The sequence below is a fragment of the Phaseolus vulgaris genome, chromosome 9 (genome assembly GCF_051622355.1).
Source record: "Phaseolus vulgaris cultivar YP4 chromosome 9, ASM5162235v1, whole genome shotgun sequence".
NCBI lineage: Eukaryota > Viridiplantae > Streptophyta > Magnoliopsida > Fabales > Fabaceae > Phaseolus > Phaseolus vulgaris.
Window position 1 is genome coordinate 39,208,575 of NC_143506.1, and position 20,079 is coordinate 39,228,653.

Here is a 20,079-nt window from a genome sequence, read left to right on the forward strand (position 1 = left end):
ATTATGTAATTACAAATTTATAATAAAAATTTATGTGTATAATATGTTTTAAATATTTTTAGCAGAAAGATGTTTTTCATGATTCAAAAGAATTTGTTCATTATTTTTGTAATTATAATAAAAAATTATAATAAATTTAAATTTTTTAAAAATTAATGTATTTTTATTTTTTTAAATTGTGCTAGAATCATGTTAGAATTGTCAAAACTCCAACAAATATTTTTTTAATTAAACATTTCACTAATACATATCCTATAAGTATCATGTCTGATTCGTGTGTCTGGTACGTATGTGTTTCCGAATCTAGTCTTATAGGTATTGTTTGACTTTATTGTATATTATATGTTACAAGTTTTTATTAGGGTTGATTGTTTGATTTGGAAGTAATTTTCAATTTCAATTCATTTTATTTTTTTAAGTTCATTTTACTATTTTAGTGACTTCACTAAGTGTGTTTATCATAAAAAATTGTATCATTAAATAACATAATGAATTCACAATCAATTTCTTCCATAACCAAAAATGAGAACCAATTTTAATAACAAGATATTAAATTAAGATATCACAAAAAATGATGTAGTTATCTACATGTGGGACTCTATCCATAAATGCCATAAAGATATGATATGATAATAACTAAAAATTGAGAAAACGTGTATATCCATACCTTAATTGTTAGATGGGACGTAAGAAGTATGCACCTGGATATGAATTGGAAAAAATAATTGTAGATTAAATTATTATTATTTTAAATTTTAGAAAGATTAATTTAATTATTTATACTTTAAAATTAAAAGGTATTCTTTCTATTTAAAATCAACTTTATTAATATTTTAAATCTTACCAATTTTTTCATTTTATTAACCATCTTATTTTCTATACTTGACCTCGATATTTAGTTAAGAAAATATCAAGCAATATATGCATATTCTTAAATTACATATATTTTATTAAAATTAAGAATTATTTGTATATATAATTTGCAGTCATTAATTAAATATATTTTAGTAAAGAGATTAATGAATGAGGGAAAAAAAGGTTATCATTTTATAAGCCTTTCCACTGAAAGATCTTATCTATGTGTTGATAATAATGGTTATATATCCCAGTTTAAATATATTTATCATCTTAATATAATTAATTGTATTTTGTACATATATTATTTTTAGAAAACTTCTTTGTTGGACTTTCTCAACACTCTTCAAATATTTCATATTATTTTATTTAATTTTTATTTCATATTATTTTATTTAATTTTTATTGATAAAAATAATTTATTTTATATTTTTTCTTGCACCTCAGGATTGTAGATTGTGTAAGTAACACATATATTAATCCTGATACGGAGATATGTAAAATCTTTAAAATATAAGACACGGAAACACCAATCTATATATTATATAATTATAAATTATATAAATTGACAATAAATATTTATGTACACAAATATGTGTGTCTGACAATTATATAAGTGTCCTACAAATATTGACACCGATACATATATCTGACACGGATACACCATTTAAGAGAAGTGTCTAAATCTCATAGGTAAGTATATAATAAGGTAAGTATATAATAAAATTAATTACATATAAAAACATCTAGTCAAAAAGAGAAAAGATTTTTTTTTTAAATAATGTCTCATTATAATCAGAGATAGAGAACATATATATAAAAAACGAAAATAAAATTTACAAAAAAAAGTAAAATATAGAGTTGTCATTTGTTGTAGAAGTGAAGTGGTGAGGGTAAACATGAAGCAAAAAAAGTCCTTGAACTAAGTCAAAGATGCTCATCGACTGCCATTGGAATTCCTTGTACCTGCACTAGGTTGTAGTGTCAAACATCATCAACATTATTTTGTTCATTCTAGATCAAATTTCAAGAATTCATAGTGGTTATTTATGAAAACAAAGACGTGGAAGTAGAAAACAATGTCACTTCGTCATTGTTTTAAACAAAAAAAAGAGTTTAACCTTGTATTTTAACACATCTAATATTTGTAAATGGTTGAACAAGAGTAAGTTAACAAATGATACAACAAGTTCAATAAATTTGTTATAAATAAAATTTGAATGATTCTAATAATATATTCTTAAATGATTTTTAAATTGAGTGATGATTATTAAAGGAATCAATTTTAGAAGAAAAGTTATAGTTTGACAACCCACACCCTAAATAGTTGTATATGTGGCAGTTTTAATAAAAAAAGTAAATTTATAATTAAATAATATGAAAAATAATTAAAATAATAATATTGGGAGTTGTAGAATGAATGTGGAAAAAAAAATAACTTGTCAATATATCATGGTTCATTTTGGAATTATTACATTGTGTCACATCATAGTGTGTCACATCATAGTTGTAAACTAATGTGTCTTGAATAAACTAATCTCTCGAGTGACTGGAGATTTCCTTGATTTTACATGCACTTTAAAATGTTTAAATCTATAGGTTTGAAACATGCTATTGCTAGGTGGTGGGGAGATTTAGGTAGGTATTATAGGTGAAATTTGAAATCATAGGAATATGGTGATTTTTAAGAATATGTGTGTTTATCTAGTTGAAGTTTTTATTGTGGTAAAAAGGAAGACTTGGTATTACGATAAAGGAAATATTGACTGATTTCTCTTACTCGGATTGGTGTTTGGAACCCCCTTATTGTATGAAATATTTGAGAGATTAATGTTTGATGATTTATGTTTAACGTTTTGTCCAGGATTGATAGTTATGGTGTGTTTTGTGCAAGTTTTCTTGGCTTTTGTTTCTTCCTGACAAGGTCGGTTTGAAGATTTTGATCTTGGGTTATGGTGAAGGAAAAAGATTGGTTGATTTATCTACTCATATTGGTGTTTGAAACCTTTATGTTATGAGATATTTGAGAGACTATGTTTGGTGATTCTTGTTTAAAGATTTGTCCAGATTTAGAAGACATGGTGTGTTTTGTGCAGGTATTTTGACTTCTATATTCTAATCGAAGGATCAGTTTGATGGGTTTGACTCTTGGGTGTTTAGTTTACTAGCAAAGACTGAGTTTAGTTGTTGTGTCTTGTCTTGAGAATGTGTTCATTTGGAGAGTTGATGTAATTGTATATTGATGTATTATTGTTAGTATGTTAATGTGACTGATGTGTTTTAATGTCTGTGAGATCCCTAATTGGTTGAGGAATAAAAAGTTTGTGTTGAGATTATTTGTATAAGGATTGGAACACCTATGAAATGTCTTATTTATACTTTGCTGATAAAAAAGATAGAAAAATAGTTTTAAACTAATGCATCTATCAGTTGCTAAGGTAACCTTTTTCTTTCAAAAATTTAATTCAGAATCTAAAAATCGATATGTTATAAACTTGAATATTGTATATTATAATTTTATCATGCCGATAAAAAAAATTATAATTTTATCATTTTACTAAGATCTCCACCTATTGATGAATTTTATAAAGGTTAAAACACATGCAGACATAGCTTACCAAATCCCGGAACTTGAGAATGTAGAACATCTCCAAGTATCTTCTTGTTTCTCTCCTCTCAAGCTTAGATACATGCTTCCAGAAGCCATAGACACCAGCTAAAGTGAGAAGCCTCTCAGAGTATATCTTCCATGTATACCTACAAAGTTTAAACAAAATAAGATCAGATTCTAAGTAGAGCAAGATTCATATCTTCAAATGTAGTAGACCTCTCATGAATCCGGTTCAGAGCTGCATCAGAAATCTTGTTCCAGTAGCCAGGATCATGCTGGCACTCCTCAAAAAACTTTATTAAATTTGCAGCAACTTCATCAGGATGATGTGGCTCAATATGGAATCCAGAAACTCCATGCTCAATTATCTCAGCAGGGCCACCATGACAAGTAGCAAATGTAGGAAGCCCACATGTCATTGCCTCCACAACTGTTAGGCCAAACCCTTCATAGAAAGCTGGCTGCAACAGGTACAACAAGAACATGGTTGAATATACTCTTAGTCTCCAAACATCTAACTACTCAAAATGAATGAAAAGTTATAATCATTCATCTGTTAAATATTGCAGTAATTGACTTCTAGTGAGGCATATTTAACTACTAATACTACAAATATTTTTTTTATCAACAAAGAATAAATAAAATAAAATAAAATGAGACCGACACTTCAGGGTGTCTTAACCCTTATACAAACACTTCAGGGTGTCTCAACCCTTATATAGACACTTCATGGGTGTCTCAACCCTTATACAGACAATTCAGGGTGTCTCAACCCTTATACAAACACTTCAAGGGTGTCCCAACCCTTATATAGACACTTCAGGGATGTCCCAACTCTTATACAAACACTTTAAGAGTGTCCCAAGACACTTCAGGGTGTCCCAACCCTACATACGCTTCAAGGGTGTCCCATCCCTTATACAGATGCTTCAAGGGTGTCCCAACCCTTATACAGACGCTTCAAGGGTGTCCCAACCCTTATACAGACGCTTCAAGGGTGTCACAACCCTTATACAGACGCTTCAAGGGTGTCACAACCCTTATACAGACGCTTCAAGGGTGTCACAACCCTTATACAGACACTTCAGATGTGTCACAACCCTTATACAACCACTTCAAGGGTGTCCTAACCGTTTTACAAACACTTTAGAAGTGTCCCAATCCTTATACAGAAAGTGGTCAAGGTCAACGTGCTCAACACCTAACCTACATACAATTTTCAGACACTACAAACCTAATTCATAGTTGTGTAATAATCATTCATTTAACCACTTGTGACTAAAAAGTTAATTACCCTTAGACATTACAATAATCTCATAATACTGAACATCTTAAACCATTAATACATACCACAAGTATAGATTGATAATCGTATACACATCCATTTGTTCTTAATTACCTGAAATCACTATTATCTACTTGTAAGACATGTTTAACATTAATGCCTCAAGAACAGTTCTTTGGTTGTATATAACCATATTCATTTATCTGAACTAACTATACTGATACAACAATGTGTCCTACCTGCACAAAAGCACCTTTCACATCAGCAATACAACGGTAGAGCTCTCCATTACGAGCACGGTTCACTTGGGCCTTTATCCACCGGAATTGGCCGTGTAAGTTATATTTTTCTATGAGGCTATGCATTTTCTTTATCTCCTGCATTTCTTCTGAGTCCCTAGACTTTTGTACATCAATGTTGCCACCAACTACCACAAGATTCACAAGCTCTCTCAACTTTGAGCTTTTACCAAAGCATTCAACAAGCCCGCTTATATTCTTCACTTGATCAAGTTTTGCCATAGAAAAGATAATTGGCTTTGCTCTATCATTTATCAAGCCACTAAGTCAGACAAAAAGAGATATCAAACAAGATTCTAATTTCCCATTGTTGTTACATGAGGAATAATAGAGGATCTGCAACAGATGCTTTGACTTAATTTATAAGAAAATGCATTTCAGACAAAACCTGCTCTGTAGTCAAAATTTCTTATTACTATGAGATGTTTTATGTATTAATTTTCATATTAAGAGGGTAAAACAGCTACAATTAGAAGCTTCATGATAATAAAACGGATTTTGGTTTGGGTTATTCTAAAGTATTGTTGAAGATCCCTCATAAGAACATTTCATAATATGTGCAAACTTCATCTTATAAGATAAGATTGGGTTAGGGTTAAAGTCCATTTTTTAACAAATATAACGTTTTATAAGATTGAGTTAAACTTAAAATCCATTTTTTAACAAATATAACGTTTTATAAGATTGCGTTAGACTTAAAGTCCACTTTTTAACAAGTATACATAGGACATTACTTTTAGCTTTTATCAGTTTAGTAATGTAGCAATGGCAACCTAGAGGAAGACAGCAACATGTGTTTTTTTTTTGCACACGAACTCTTATCCTATTGAAAAATATACTTACACATGTTCTTCATTCTGTTCATCACCATATAACAGTTTTTGAATGGAGCCATGGAGAGAAGTTAGCCTCTTTTCTTTGTCTGAGAATGGAAAATATATGCGCATGTCTGCACCAGGAGACACAATATTAAACTTGGGATCAAAAACATCAATGCCATGAACAACACGATAGAGTCCTGGAAGAGTGAAGGCACTGTGGCTCTCATATTGTCCAACATTATTCTTGCTGAGGAAAAGTAATAAACAATGTTAGGGAATAACGTGATATGTAAATCAAACAATATTTACAAAATCACACCAAGCCAACTGAAGAAAACAGTGTGATCGTGATAATTCATCAAATACCAGCTTAAATACTTAAGGATACCGTTCAATTACTCTTTTGATGAAATCTTTTAACTTCAAGTTAGATTAGAAATCCTCTTGGTTGTACAACATCACCAAGATTTATGTAGATGGAACAAGAATTCGTAGATATTCCTTAAAAGTTGATATTTCTTTGTAGTTTTATATAAGTTGGTGGAGAAGTCAATATGCATGATCAAGAATCATGAATGCTTATGTTTTTGGGGGATAGGGAAAATATGACAAGGGAAACCACATTGTCAAGAGAGTAAGAGACAAAGATTGTTAGATTTTGACAGGAGGATCCAAATTAGAGCACCATACAAAAGGCACTTGATTATGTAAAATCTAATGTGAATTGTTTTTAAATTGAGATGAAAGCTTTGAAACATTGATTACCAGTGTGACGAAAACAATAATTGAACATCTATTTTAAGTATAATATTTCTACAAAAGAACATACCTTCCTGCAATTTCTTGGTATGTACTAGTGATTATAAAATCTGCACTGTTCATTGCAATAAGGTCAGCTGTGAATTGACAAGTAAAATGGTACTTGTCTTCATATTTTTTCCAATATATATCAGAGCCGGGATGCTTAGTCTTCTCCAATGAATGTGCTATATTGCACTACATGAAAAGTTCAGTAAAACCAACATTAATAATAGATGAAAATGACCTTTTTATATGATAATAACATGATGTTGAATTGTTATCTCGCACCTGTGTGATTCCTAGCTTATAAGATAACAAGGTTGCAACAAGATTTCCATGACTGTAGTTGCCAATTATCAGATCTGGAATTCCTTGTAACTCAGCTGCAATTTCGTGTGATGCATCCTTTGTATAAAGTAAGAGACAGTCATATTCCACAAACCAGAATTACCATTAGACTAAGAAGACAAGACAAAATATTAGGGAGTGCCACTTATTCTTGTTACCTTACAGGAGAATGAAATGATAACTAATGAAGGTCTTCAACTTATAAATTGAAAGTGAGAAACAAACATTGGAAATCTTACATCAACTAAAAATATATATGTTCGAATCATAATATATAAAATTCACCTTGAGTTAGATATATATAAACCTCACATTGAGTTAGACATAAATTGACTTACTAATATAATATTAGAACCATATAAAAAGAGCTAATGTGTCACTGGATATGTCTAATGCCAAAGAAACTTTATTTCACACTAGTGAATGGAGAAAGGGAGAATAGAGTATGAGTGTTCTCTGGTTGTTATTTCTGTGTGCTGTTGGTTTTGAGACGATCGGTCTCTGGTATAAGCTCTGGTGCTTCCCTTTTATTTGGTGTTTGCTTTGGATTTCCCGGTTAGGTGGCTTCTTCTGGTGTTTTGGGATTAGTTGTTAGGTGCTAGTTTCTTTATGAGTTTGGGCATTTTGGGTGATACATGGGTTTCTTGTGGTTTGTATATGAGTTGAATCATCTCTAAAGTAATCTCTATTTATTTATTCTTTTCTGCTGATAAAAAAGAGAATAGAAAGACACCTTATGCTTACCTCTGCAAATGTCTCTAGATAAGGCCACATGTCAAATCTTGAAATCCATTTTCTCAAAATTCCATTCTTAGTTTTGAAAGGTACTCTCAGTATATATGAATGCTCAGTTCCACTAACTCTTTCTAGTCTCTGATTGCAAGTTGTCCCTTTTGCCTCTGGTATCAATCTAGTAACCTAGAAGCACCACAAGGATTTCAGTTACATCTGAACAAATATTTCATTTGTCATACTTAGAAGGGCCAGGACTTTTGGAATCACATACTATCAGAATTTTTGGAGACACATCAAGTCCTTGTTTTTGAATTCTGACCACCATCTCCTTCTCTAAAGCACGCACTTGATCAAGTATATAAACAATCTGTCCATTATGGGTCACATTAAGAGTTACAATTATTATCACAGAGGTACTAGACCAAAATCCATATGTTAACAAAAACGATACATAGGTAGACTACTTATTCATAAATAATTCTAAGAACAAACTAAATGGTAGTCTATTATACCAATAAAATGATTCTCTATGAATAAATCCTAAATTAGCCAACTTATCAGCACACGCATTCCATTCACGAAAAATATGAATAACCCTAAACCTGATTTTAGCACATGTGTTTTAGTTCTTAAATAAGCTAACATCATAAACACAATTGCTCAATTTTATCTGTAATTAGTTTGTTGTTTTGGAAGTCGTGTAAGAGAAAATAAGAAGAAAATTTCTTCATAAATTAATATTAGTAGAAGTCCTCTGGTATAACTTCTGCAAGCTTTTTTTATCACTTCTCTAAGATTATGAATAAACTTGGTTAAATAGAAGCAATGCCATGCAGATTAAAACTGAACTTACAAAATAATACCTGTCCACCAGTATCAGGCAAACCCAGGATATTTACTTGGCCAAAGTAACCAGCTGGTGATACAATTACAACATTGAATACCATTGGAATTCTTCCCAGAAATGACTCTAAGGTGTTTGGATCAGGAGCTTGAATGATGTCTAGTAGAAGATGCACCATTTCTAGCACCTTCTCTGCTGTATCACCCCAACCTCTCTCAAATCCCAATCCTTGTAGTCTACACCAAAGTCATGAAGTTTTTTTTTTCAAATAATGTGTATCAGGTAAACGATTAGTTACTTCTACATTAAGTAACTAGCTCCAAAACAGATGTTTAGAATTATATCAGTTTAAGAGATTCTTGCTTACTCATATTCAAAGTCAGAATATGGTGTGTGGGGTGGGAGATTAGAAAGTATTTCTTCTGCCCTTGCCATGGAAGACTGGAGCTTGGATATGTTATGAATCCGGTCATTTACCATCATTGCCTACATAATATATTTGTCACAAAAATATTTTGAGGTAACCTAATCCACCTAGTTGAAGCAACACTGACAGAAGTCTTGAACTGTAATAAAGAAGAACAAATCTTCTACAACAAAATTGTTAAGCATTAAACCATCAGGGGAAGTTTTTTGAATGGCCAAGAATCACTACTTTTAATTAAAGATTTTTGGATGTTACTTATAGCATTGTTGAAGAGTCTACTTGTGAGAATATATGATAAATTGGTAATCTAAGATTTCTGTGCAGGGGTGAAAAAGTGATGCAGATAAATATCAGTGTTTCTAAATGATTGAATACTGTTCATCCATATACTTGAGAAACTTACATGACCATTATATTTGTGTGTGCGTAGAAATGCGAGGAGAGGATCCAAACTTTCTTTGTTACGAAACATGAATGATGAAAGATGACGGTTGAGAAATTGAACACCATTACCAATAGAGGATGATCGAGTTGGTCTAGGGAATGTTGCATTAAATGGCTCAAAGTCTAGTTCAAGCATATACTTGTCATTGCACCTTGATCAAATTTTCAAATATAATGTTATGATTACACTTCTGCATGAAGCCAAACTGTGAATGAATACAACATTCAAAAGTACAAAGTTAACACTTACTCTCCATCTACTAGTTCTTCTTTGAATCGGAGATATTCTGCAACATTCAGACTATCCACACTGAGTTCAAATGCATTAACACGAAAATACTCCCAAACACCACATCTTGGACGCAAAGCTATAGACACAAAAGGTGGTAGAACTATGGCTTCCTGTGACAATAGAACAGTATCTTTGTAAAATCTACAAAAAAAAACAAGGAAAAAAGAAAATTCAAGTATTATCTGCCATTTATCAAAGCTATATAACTTCTATATATTGAGTTAACCTGTGCAGATTCTAGGTCTTTAACAAAGGAACTTTCTTTGAGTTTCTGCATCCCTTCATCCTCTTGAAGAATCTTTTTTACATGATCCAGTAGGTCATGTGGTTGCAGTAATCCTTTGCCCCCAGCAACATACCTTAGCAATACAAAGAGAAAAAATGAGTAATTATTTACTTAGCATTCAACATTTTTTTTGTCAGCAAATATTAAATGAATTAAAAGGGACACTTTACCCTTCTACAAATTAGAACATTCATCTACTTCTCCAAGAAGTTAAGTTACTAAACTTATGAAGATATCTGTTACTAAACTTACGAAGATAGAAGTTACTAAACTTATGTTTGGCTCCCCTAACAGTGCAGAAAACTACAATTTCTCTAGCACTATAACCAACAAAAACAACACATTATGCAGAAAAAAACAGAGTTTCAAGCACTATAAAAATCCCTCTTAGCGGCTAATATGGTCTTGATGCTGCCTCCAGCATCTACTTCTCAAAGAAGCTACTAAACTTGTGAAGATCAACATAGCATTCAACATTATTTCTTAAGATGAATTCAAAACTTCAAAAGCTTCACCTAGAGAGAAGAGATATCAACTCATTCCGGTACTTAGAGAATGTGTCTTTCATCCTCTCCCTCACACTGGAAGCTCTGTCCATTCTGGAAGCTGACATGATTAATTCGAAAATGGAAAAAGCAGGTGAAGCATTGGAAAGAAAAAGAGAAAAATATCAAAGTAAGAGAGAGAAAGCAAGAGGAAGACATAGATGAGTTTAAGGTGTATCTATAAGAGGAGTGGTAGAGTATTACGAAGTATTTTCTTGTTACATATTAAGGTTTTGATCATGAATTTCGTGTGTCACATATTAAGGTTTGATGTTACAAGTTAAAAGTACATGAGTCTTGAACTCCTGATATATATATACTTAATTAATAATTGTTGATAGGAAAATGCACGTGGAATCAACATACAATTACGAATTAAACAATATAGGATTTAACATGTTTCGATCGTCAATTTATAACCAACGTCTATAGATAATTAATTAGGTTTTCATCCTTTTTGTTACAAATTTATTTCAAACACAAATATCTTTTAAATAAAAACTATAGAGAAGACACAATAATTAAGCTAACTCACTAAAACTTAACATGTTTCGATCGTCAATTTATAACTTATGTCTATAGGCAACTAATTAGGTTTTCATCCTTTTTGTTACAAATTTATTTCAAATACAAATATCTCTTAAATAAAAATTATAGAGAAAACACAATAATTAAGCTCATTCACTAAAACATGGTGTCTAGTCAACCAGATCAATTGGTTCACACTCAACAAGTAACGGAGTTAGTATTTGAATTTTAAGTCATTTTTAATTTTTTAGTTAATTACAGCAGGATAGACTTTTGAGGTTTTCTTAAGAAAAATTGTATTTATAGAAAAATAGTAAGAAAGAGAAAGAAAAGGAAGCGAGTGTAGAAAGAATAGGTTGCACTTGGCACTTAGAAGGAAGAGGTGAAGGAAGAGGTGGCTGCATGCATGCACAACACAAAATATTGAGTTCTCAAACGGTTGATTTGTTCTTTTCTCTGCTTTGATTTTTAACAAGAGCTTCTGCTACTGAATTTTTGTTCTCTAATAATTACACGTGTAATGTTGAACTTCCCACACATGTCAACTTTATGTAAAGTTGCTTATTTTAAGTAAAGTTAGAGAAAAATATAAAAAAATGTGTTTCTGTGCTTAAATAGAAACAAATTTAAGATAGTTGTTGATAATTTATTTTGGTATATTAAAATTTAAAATTTATCATAAAAGCTTAAGGAAATAGTAGTATTCAGTTATGAAGAATAAAAGGTATGAAAAAAAATTAAAAACATGGTATACTTGATGTGGGAAAGTAGCATTATTTTTTAAGAATTATAAAAATGTTTTGTGAAGAAATTAATTAAATTTACAATGTAAGTACTTTCCAGAATTCATGAAACATGTTTCAGAACGTATAATGTATTTTTAATGAATAATTTTCTTGAGTGTGTTTCTAAAAAAGCTTTATGGAATGAGGAAAAAGTAGATAGAGTATTTGATCATTTACCTTATTTGATCATTTAACAATAAACTTAAATAAATATTTAAATTTAAATTTTATTATTGTATATTTTTAAGTTGATTTTTTGGCACACCAACATAAAATGAGTGACATTAATGATTTTTTTGAATTAGTGAATATTTACACGGATCAAAATACAAATTCTTTCTGTTAGTGTCTTAATTTAATCAGATAAGGGAAGGAATGAAATCAGAATAAATATCAGATAAAGAATATTATTTACATTGTTATGTTATGAATATTTAATTAATACCTTAATCCATGTAATGGAGTGATTAAGAAATTGATTCGGAGATATTTGTGACCATAAAAAAAGTGCTTCATATGTAATATCATAACATATAAAGTGCAGAGAAGTGTCCAAGTGCCTATAATATGCAATTTTGACAAGTAATCTGATTCATTACATAGATTCTGCAAGATATTAATAAAAAGAGTGACTTTTTGTTAGTATATAAGAGCCTTGGCCTTTGTTCTATGGAAACCAGATAACCACAAATGTGTCCAAAGGCATCTCTATCAAGCCTTAACAAAATAGGTTCAGAAGGCTTTTATCTGATAGAAAAGCACTATGATCTGATATATATATATATATATATATATATATATTTGTTGCATTAACACATGTACATTTTTTGATACAGAATTTTTTATATGGATTGGACTACAGCTACTACTTCCACTAATTTTATTTTTTTATTGTCAATGCTCCATTTGGGGTGTACAATAATGAAAGATCACCCAAATAAGATAGTTTGCTATACAAAACTAATGTTTGATTAATGATTATGAGATTATATTTACAAAAGGTTTTCAAAAAATTATGTTTTTTCTTGTTTTCTACAATAAAATTAATGTTGGTTTCATCGATTCTAACTTAAATAAAATAAATAAGATTAATATCAATTAAGTAAGGTGGCAATACAGGTTGTGCGGATCGATCCGTAACTCGTTATGAAAAACACAGAACAAACTCACTATTTCAACTTTTGATCCGTTTATGTCCGTTCCGCATAACTTGCAACTTACACGGGCTAAGGACAGGGTGGGGTGAGTCAGCCCACAAGCCCATATAATAATAAAAAGAGTGTTTCTTCCTACACCCCATCGATTCCAAAATCAAATTTCGAAAACCAAAATAATTGTTCTACAGTTCAAAAGGTAAAATAGTTGTATCAGAAAGGTTATTTCATAAGAAAAAAATTCTCTTCAAAATTTTCATTTTCAGAATATACTTTTATGTTATGAAAATTAAATTTCAAAATTGATGAGGTGCAAGAAGAAATTTAATGGGACATAAGAAGAAACAACCTCATAAAAGAAATACAAAATTGTCTCCCCCAACCTTTTGTTTTCTATATATATTACAAGTGCATTAATATTTTTTTATTTTTAATAAAGTTTTAATTTTTTAATGTAAACTAATTTTTACATGTCATCTCAATGAACTCGCTTACATTACCATCTCTACAACTAGACTGAATCTAATGTTATTAATTTTTAATATTTATTTTAGTTAACATTAGCTCAACTAATGTCACTAACATAAATATTGGTATTTATTAAAAAAAATTAAAAATAGTTAATGTTGCCTTAGAGTTGGCTAATTTTATTAGCGTAAGCAACTTTATTAGTGTCAGCTTAATATGATACTAATACAAATATGTATTTATTAAAATAGTTAGCATAAAATTGATTAAACCGACTGTACTAGTAACTAAATTATTTAAAAATAATTTTTTTATTTTTTAATGCCTCTTAAGAAAGTTATCTTTTCACGTTAAGTCAGAAGAATGAGTCTTGAGTTTAACCAACTCTAACAATGTCGCAATTTAGTTGATATTGATATTTGGAAGCAAATTTGATATTTTATTTTTATAATGCTTGCTATTTTAATTCTAATATATAGAGAAATATGTTGGTGGTAGATAAAAGCTAATATTTATATGTATCAAATTTTATAGCTAGAGTCATTTAGTAATTATCATTCTCCTTTTTATATATAGAAATGACAGCAGAGGTTCGCTTGCTTATAAGAGAACAAACTGCAAAGGTAGACTATACCTATTAATAAAGAATTCTAAGAACAGAGTCTATTATAACAAATTAGCCAACTTATCATCACGTAACCACAATCATTTGACGATACATAGGTAGACTATATATATTAATAAAGAATTATAAGAACAGAGTCTATTATAACAAATTAGCCAACTTATCAGCACACGCATTCCCTTCACGAAAAATATGAGTAACCCTAAATCCGATTTTTCCACAATAATTAAGACAAGTATTTCATTGATTACGAAACATCCAATGAACATTTGTCCTAACAGTAAACGCAACACAAACCAAGGCAGAGTCACATTCCAGCCAGACATTAGTAAGACCCAACTTTTGAGTTTCCTCCAAAACATATATAACTCCATAAAATTCAGCAACCAAAACAGTCTGAACGTCAAGAAACACAGAGAAAGCTTCAATAAACTTCCCCATACTTCCACAAGCGGCAAGACCTGGATAACTCCTAACAGCCCATCAGTGTTAATTTTAACCCAACCTAGTGAAGTAAACTTTCATATAACAGGAAGAGGACGTAGAATTTTACTTAATTAAAAAAAAAAACTTGAACATTAACAAAAATACATTGTTTATAGGTGAGGAATGCCAGATATATATGTATATATTCTCCTTGGGACAGTGATGCCAAGTGTAGCTACGTGAGAAGTTTCCGTAGAAAGGACAAAGATTTGAAGAGGGTAAGGGAAATCTTGTGTTTGACACTTTGACCACATAAAATGAGAATGAAGCAATAACATGTGAATGGGGGTGGTGGCATTTTTAAGAAGAATAGCTAAGAACTTTGAAAGTAAAAACAAGTTGCCACAACTTATATAATAATGCACAAGAATCTGATACCAATACCAATATATCCTTAATCGCTTTAATTTTAATGCAGTTATGTATTAGATACCAAAGCATCATATCATTTAATAAATTCATTTTTCTCGATTAAGTTCCTTAGCTCTTGGATAATCACCAAAGGAGAAATATACCAAATGATACCAGTTCATCATATAGGATATTAAATATAATAATGTTAAGAAAAAGAACCCATATTTTATTTGGATTTCTTGGTCTAAAACATTATGTTGCAATCATATATCCTCATATATATTTTGCAGTAAATAAACTACCACTGGTTGCATTCAAGTTTTATTATATAGTCATATTCCGATTTATCTAAAAGAAGATCAGAAGAAAGATTAAAGTAGCACCACAAAGTTAGAAGAACTAAGAAACAAAAACTATTCGTAAACAGTAGAATCATTAAGGGAGTTTAAGTTCAGTGTTTTCTTTTTATCAACAATAATAAATAAATAAATAAAAATTATTTTAGATAATTCATTATAAAAAATCATTAAATAAAAATCAATTTTAAAGACAAAAATAATAATTAGTTGTTATAGTGACTAAATTAGAGAGCTTTTAGAAACTAACAAAACTAATGGTTTCTAAATTAATTTCTATTATTGATAAATAGTTTTTAAATTGGCTAATTAATTACTAAAGTTTTTGTTATTAAATTTAAAATCTAAATAATTGATAGTTAAAACCTTGATAGTTGATTAGATATCAATTAGAAACCAATAATTTTTATAAAATAATCTTTAATATAATCACTATATCAACTAATTATTTTTTATCTTTAGAATTGATTTTAATTTAATGATTTTTTTAGTGATTCTTATACAACTTGCAAAATATACTCAGTCAACAAACTATTAATTAAAATATTCTAAAACTAACCAAATTACTCTAACACAAAAAAAAAACCCCAAAGACCACAAATCAATAACCTAAAAACCAAATCAAAATAGAATTTTGGCGCGAACGCGGTTTGTGGAAGAATTGAAGATTCATTCTTTCTTCAATCGTAGAAAAAGTAAGATGAAAAGAATACTTTAATGATAGAAAAAGGAGGAATTAGATTCAGTGTTTTTATTCTCTGCATTTTCTTTTTCATCTTGCTTTTCTGCTTTTTGGACCGTCATATTATTATCAGTTGAAAAAGAATCTCCAATCTTCATTTTCATTTTCATACCTTAACTCAAGATCAATCTCACTAGTAGGTATGATCAACTTTCTTAGAGATTTATATCAACTAAAAATAAAAATATTTAATAATATATAAGTTGCTTTAAACCTTAATTTTATAAAATTTTATCAAACTTAACTTAAATCAATTTTTTAATATGATAACATAATTGTTATAATGAAAATTTGTCGAACTAATCACACCACCACTTATAAATGTAATACTAGTTAGATAATTATCTCACGTGAACAAAAAATAAAAAACAAAATATTATCTTATATAAAGCAAACTTAAATTTCCTTCTAATAAAAATCTCTCTATACTAAAATATTCCATCGATTAATCCAAATGTTTAAATGAGAAAAAGGCTTAAACCAAATCACTTTAGTTATTTATTTAGGATTAAATGAAGCTACCTTAAAATGAAAAAAAAGTTATTTTAAATTCATCACCCCATGCCTAGAATAGAGGTAGTCTTTTTATAATTTATTCTTGCTCCTCTAAATTTCGATTTTCTTAATTTTTTTTCTCTCTATTTTGGTGTAATTTTTTCATAATTTATATTTCTTTTTAATTTTGAAAAGTGCTTTAACATAGTTTTGATTAAACATATTCTTGGTCCCACACTACTCACTAATCAACAACTTTTGGCTTCATTATATAAAGCACTCGAGGGTTTCTTGTTTCAAAGCAAGAAACAAGATAACAAACACACACTCAAACACGAAAAGTATCATCGACTTCCACAAAGTTAGTGTCTCTCGAAGTGTTATTACATATCGAGCATCATCAATGGCACCACCCACTGATCTGAGAGTGATAGGTTCAGAAGGTTTTGCTCTCATAGACAAGTTTTATGGAGCATCAGCACGAAGAAGGCCAAATCCAAAAGGGGTGTTTCCTGCAAGACAAGGACGTTGGGTGGTTCAAGTGCCCAATGACGAGCTTGAAGAGCCTGTGATCAATAGCAGAGAGGCTGCTTCTCGCTATGGTGGAATCATGATTCTGAATTACCCTAAACCACAAACTCATCTTTATTGGTAGTTCATTCAAACCTTTATCATTTTGGTTTAGATATAATATATAGGTATAGTGGGAGGTGTGTTTATAAGCCATCTCATAAAGTTATATATGAGTATATATGGGTACCTCAAAGAGTTGCAGCAAGATCCTTTGCAGACAAAGAGCTCTTGTTGATCTCGTATAATCATATATATAATGATATATCTATATATAGGGTTTGATAATTGTATAATAATAATGCAACTAATTAATAAAAGTATTGTCATATATTCTATCATGTTTATTTCTTTTATTTTACCTGGATTCCTATCATAATTTCTAGTCCTTTGAGTACACTTACTACAAGAAAATCATGAAATAAAAACTAATTTTTAGAGACCAAAATAATTAGTTGCAATAGTAAATAAATTAGAGACTATTTTAGAAACTAAATAAAAAATTGGTTTATAAATTAGTTTCTATTATTGTTAAATAGTTTCTAAATTGGTATCTAATTAGCAACCAAGGTTTTAGAGACCAAATTTAGAAACTTTGGTTGCTAATTAGATATCAATTTAGAAACTATTTAACAATAATAGAAACTAATTTAGAAACTATTTTTTTTATTTAGTTTATGAAATAGTCTCTAATTTAGTTAATCGCAACTAATTATTTTGATCTCTAAAAATTAGTTTTTATTTCTTGATTTTCTTGTAGTGACTACGTTTGTTCTTAGATTTGGAGCTTAAAGATGTTCGGTTTAATTATGAAGGTTGTTTTTAGCATCTTTTAAAAATTAAAATATTTTTGAAATGTTTCATTTTATTTAATTTATTTATTATTGTAAAAAAAATCATGTGAGGTGTGAATATCAACACTAATGTACCCGATTTCATTAGAATTTCGCAGTGAAACGTATTTGGATAATAGTAGTATTAGGAGATGAATGACTCTGGAAAGTCCTCCTATGTTACATTCTTAAGAAAAAAAATCATGTAATACGATGAAAACATGGTTTTGTTAACTACTAACAAGTGCATTTATAATTATTTTTTGAGTAATCATATTATGATAAAAAAAAATTATTCATTGACTTTATTAATAGTTAATTTTAATTTTAATTAAATAACATGTATAAGATCATAGTTGATGATATCTCTTATTTCAAATATATTTTTCACAGAATTCAATATTTGAACTTGATATCATATTTATGAAACTGTTGGCAAAAGGACATTTTTGAAATATATTAAAAAGTATTATAAAAACAACAATTTTTCAGAATTAGTATAAAATCACTTATTTATTTTGGAAAATATGTATTATAAATATAGTCATTTTATCAAATTTATATAGGTCTGAGATAAGACAATTATGACTAAATAACAGAGCTCAACAGAGGTACATGGATTCAGGTGTTATCATTATTATTTAGGACTATTTAGTATGAATAATGAATAAGTTTGTAGATTTTTGTTTTTTAACTAAAACTTTATGAAAAGTTTTCAATTAGTGAACTAAATAACATATAAAAGTATTTTATTCAACTTATTAGAATATTTTAAAAATGATAAATATTAATGCAACCATTCAATTCTGATAAAACTATTTTCTTATGAAAGCGTGAATGTAAAAATGGCATATTACATGGATAATTTTTTGTAAACGAAATAGATGAAATAAACAGTAATGATTAGTGAAATTTGAAATTTGAGAGTAAAACTTAATGATAAAGATTTGAACTTAAGAACATAGGTCAAACGATATAAAGTTAAATGTAAGAACTTATTAAGAGAAGAAATATAGAGTAAAAATTTCTTGAAAATTTAGATCGAACACGTAATAGAAAAGAAATAAAAGAAAAATTATCAAGAAAAAAATACCAAAATCTTATATCACACAATTTTTTCTACTTTTTTTATATTTGTTTAATTTTTTATTGACAATAAAAATATAATAAATAAAAATATTTAAAAAATACTTTAACCCCTTACATAAAAGGAAAAACAAAATATATACCCAGTCAAAAAGTTCATTCCACACGTTCCACTAATTATATTTCATAGCACATCTGAAAGAAAAAAAAAACTTGATCAAGGGACAAGTGAATGAATGAACTATATATTTTAATGTAAATATTCTCAATCTAACAAAGTAGCATCCTCAATTATTGAAGTTTGGTTCGTAATTTACACGACTAAAAAATATAGTTTTTTTCTCTTAGAAAAGATATCGAAGAGGTTTACGATATATAAGTTATGAAAACTTATATAAAATATTACAATACCACTTTTAATCTAAAGCTTTAAAATAATAATAAGCTTGGAAATGTTTTTCTTCATATATTTGTTATTTAGCTAATTTTTTAATTCAAACTCAAGTAATATTTGAAATAAATCCAGAAAACAGATATACACAAATTGGATGATCCCATGCACTTTCCATAAAAATAAACCGACTAAATAAAAATGATAAATTCGAATATATTCCCTTAGATGAAGTATAGCCAAAACCAAATCAAAAGATCTATGCATTACTACAATTATTAGTATGTGGGAATAAGCGTTTTTTAATAGTTTTATTTAATGCTTTGAAGAATAAAAATATTCTTTCTTGGTGAACACGTAGATCTCCACATAAGGCCACGCAACCACTTACTCTTTCTATAAAACCACATTGGTGTCCTTTGAAGCAACAAAGCAACACCTTAACTAAGACCTAAACCTTAAACTCTGATAAAATTTGTTGCAGTATCTCCATATATGGCACCTCCTCCAGCAGATCTGAGGCAGATTGGTGCAGAAGGATTTGCTCTGATAGAGAAGTTCTACGGTCCAGGAAGAAGGAGCAGTGGCAATGATGCATTGCGAAGAGAACGTT

At 29.3% G+C, this 20,079-nt stretch overlaps 1 protein-coding gene across 2 annotated transcripts; it reads right to left on the reverse strand.

Annotated features, from left to right (window-relative positions):
- Window positions 1–1,399: 1,399 nt before the first annotated feature.
- LOC137823089 (sucrose synthase 2) lies at window positions 1,400–10,869 on the reverse strand. 2 transcript variants are annotated; one of them, XM_090295880.1, is made up of 15 exons: window positions 10,564–10,869; window positions 9,989–10,121; window positions 9,721–9,872; window positions 9,430–9,622; window positions 8,967–9,085; window positions 8,619–8,835; window positions 8,027–8,122; window positions 7,765–7,938; window positions 6,961–7,077; window positions 6,701–6,867; window positions 5,894–6,118; window positions 4,991–5,312; window positions 3,683–3,927; window positions 3,474–3,612; window positions 1,400–1,821 (listed from the first exon to the last, which is right to left on the reverse strand). In XM_090295880.1, the coding sequence occupies exons 1-15, from the start codon at window positions 10,659–10,661 to the stop codon at window positions 1,783–1,785; spliced, it is 2,436 nt and encodes an 811-aa protein (XP_090152006.1). In that variant the 5' UTR covers window positions 10,662–10,869; the 3' UTR covers window positions 1,400–1,782. The 2 variants fall into 2 exon arrangements, with proteins under 2 accessions (XP_090152006.1, XP_090152007.1); XM_090295881.1 differs by having other exon boundaries at window positions 1,507–1,821; window positions 4,991–5,294; window positions 10,564–10,852.
- Between the last annotated feature and the right edge of the window lie 9,210 nt (window positions 10,870–20,079).

Bases quoted from the DNA above. Each gene is read 5' to 3' on its own strand.
- LOC137823089 (XM_090295880.1), bottom strand. From the start codon at position 10,661: ATGTCAGCTTCCAGAATGGACAGAGCTTCCAGTGTGAGGGAGAGGATG. The intron at 9,873-9,988 runs GTTAACTCAATA...CTATTGTCACAG, and splicing joins AAGACCTAGAATCTGCACAG to GAAGCCATAGTTCTACCACC. The intron at 7,078-7,764 runs GTAAGCATAAGG...CTTTATACAAAG, and splicing joins ATCTAGAGACATTTGCAGAG to GATGCATCACACGAAATTGC.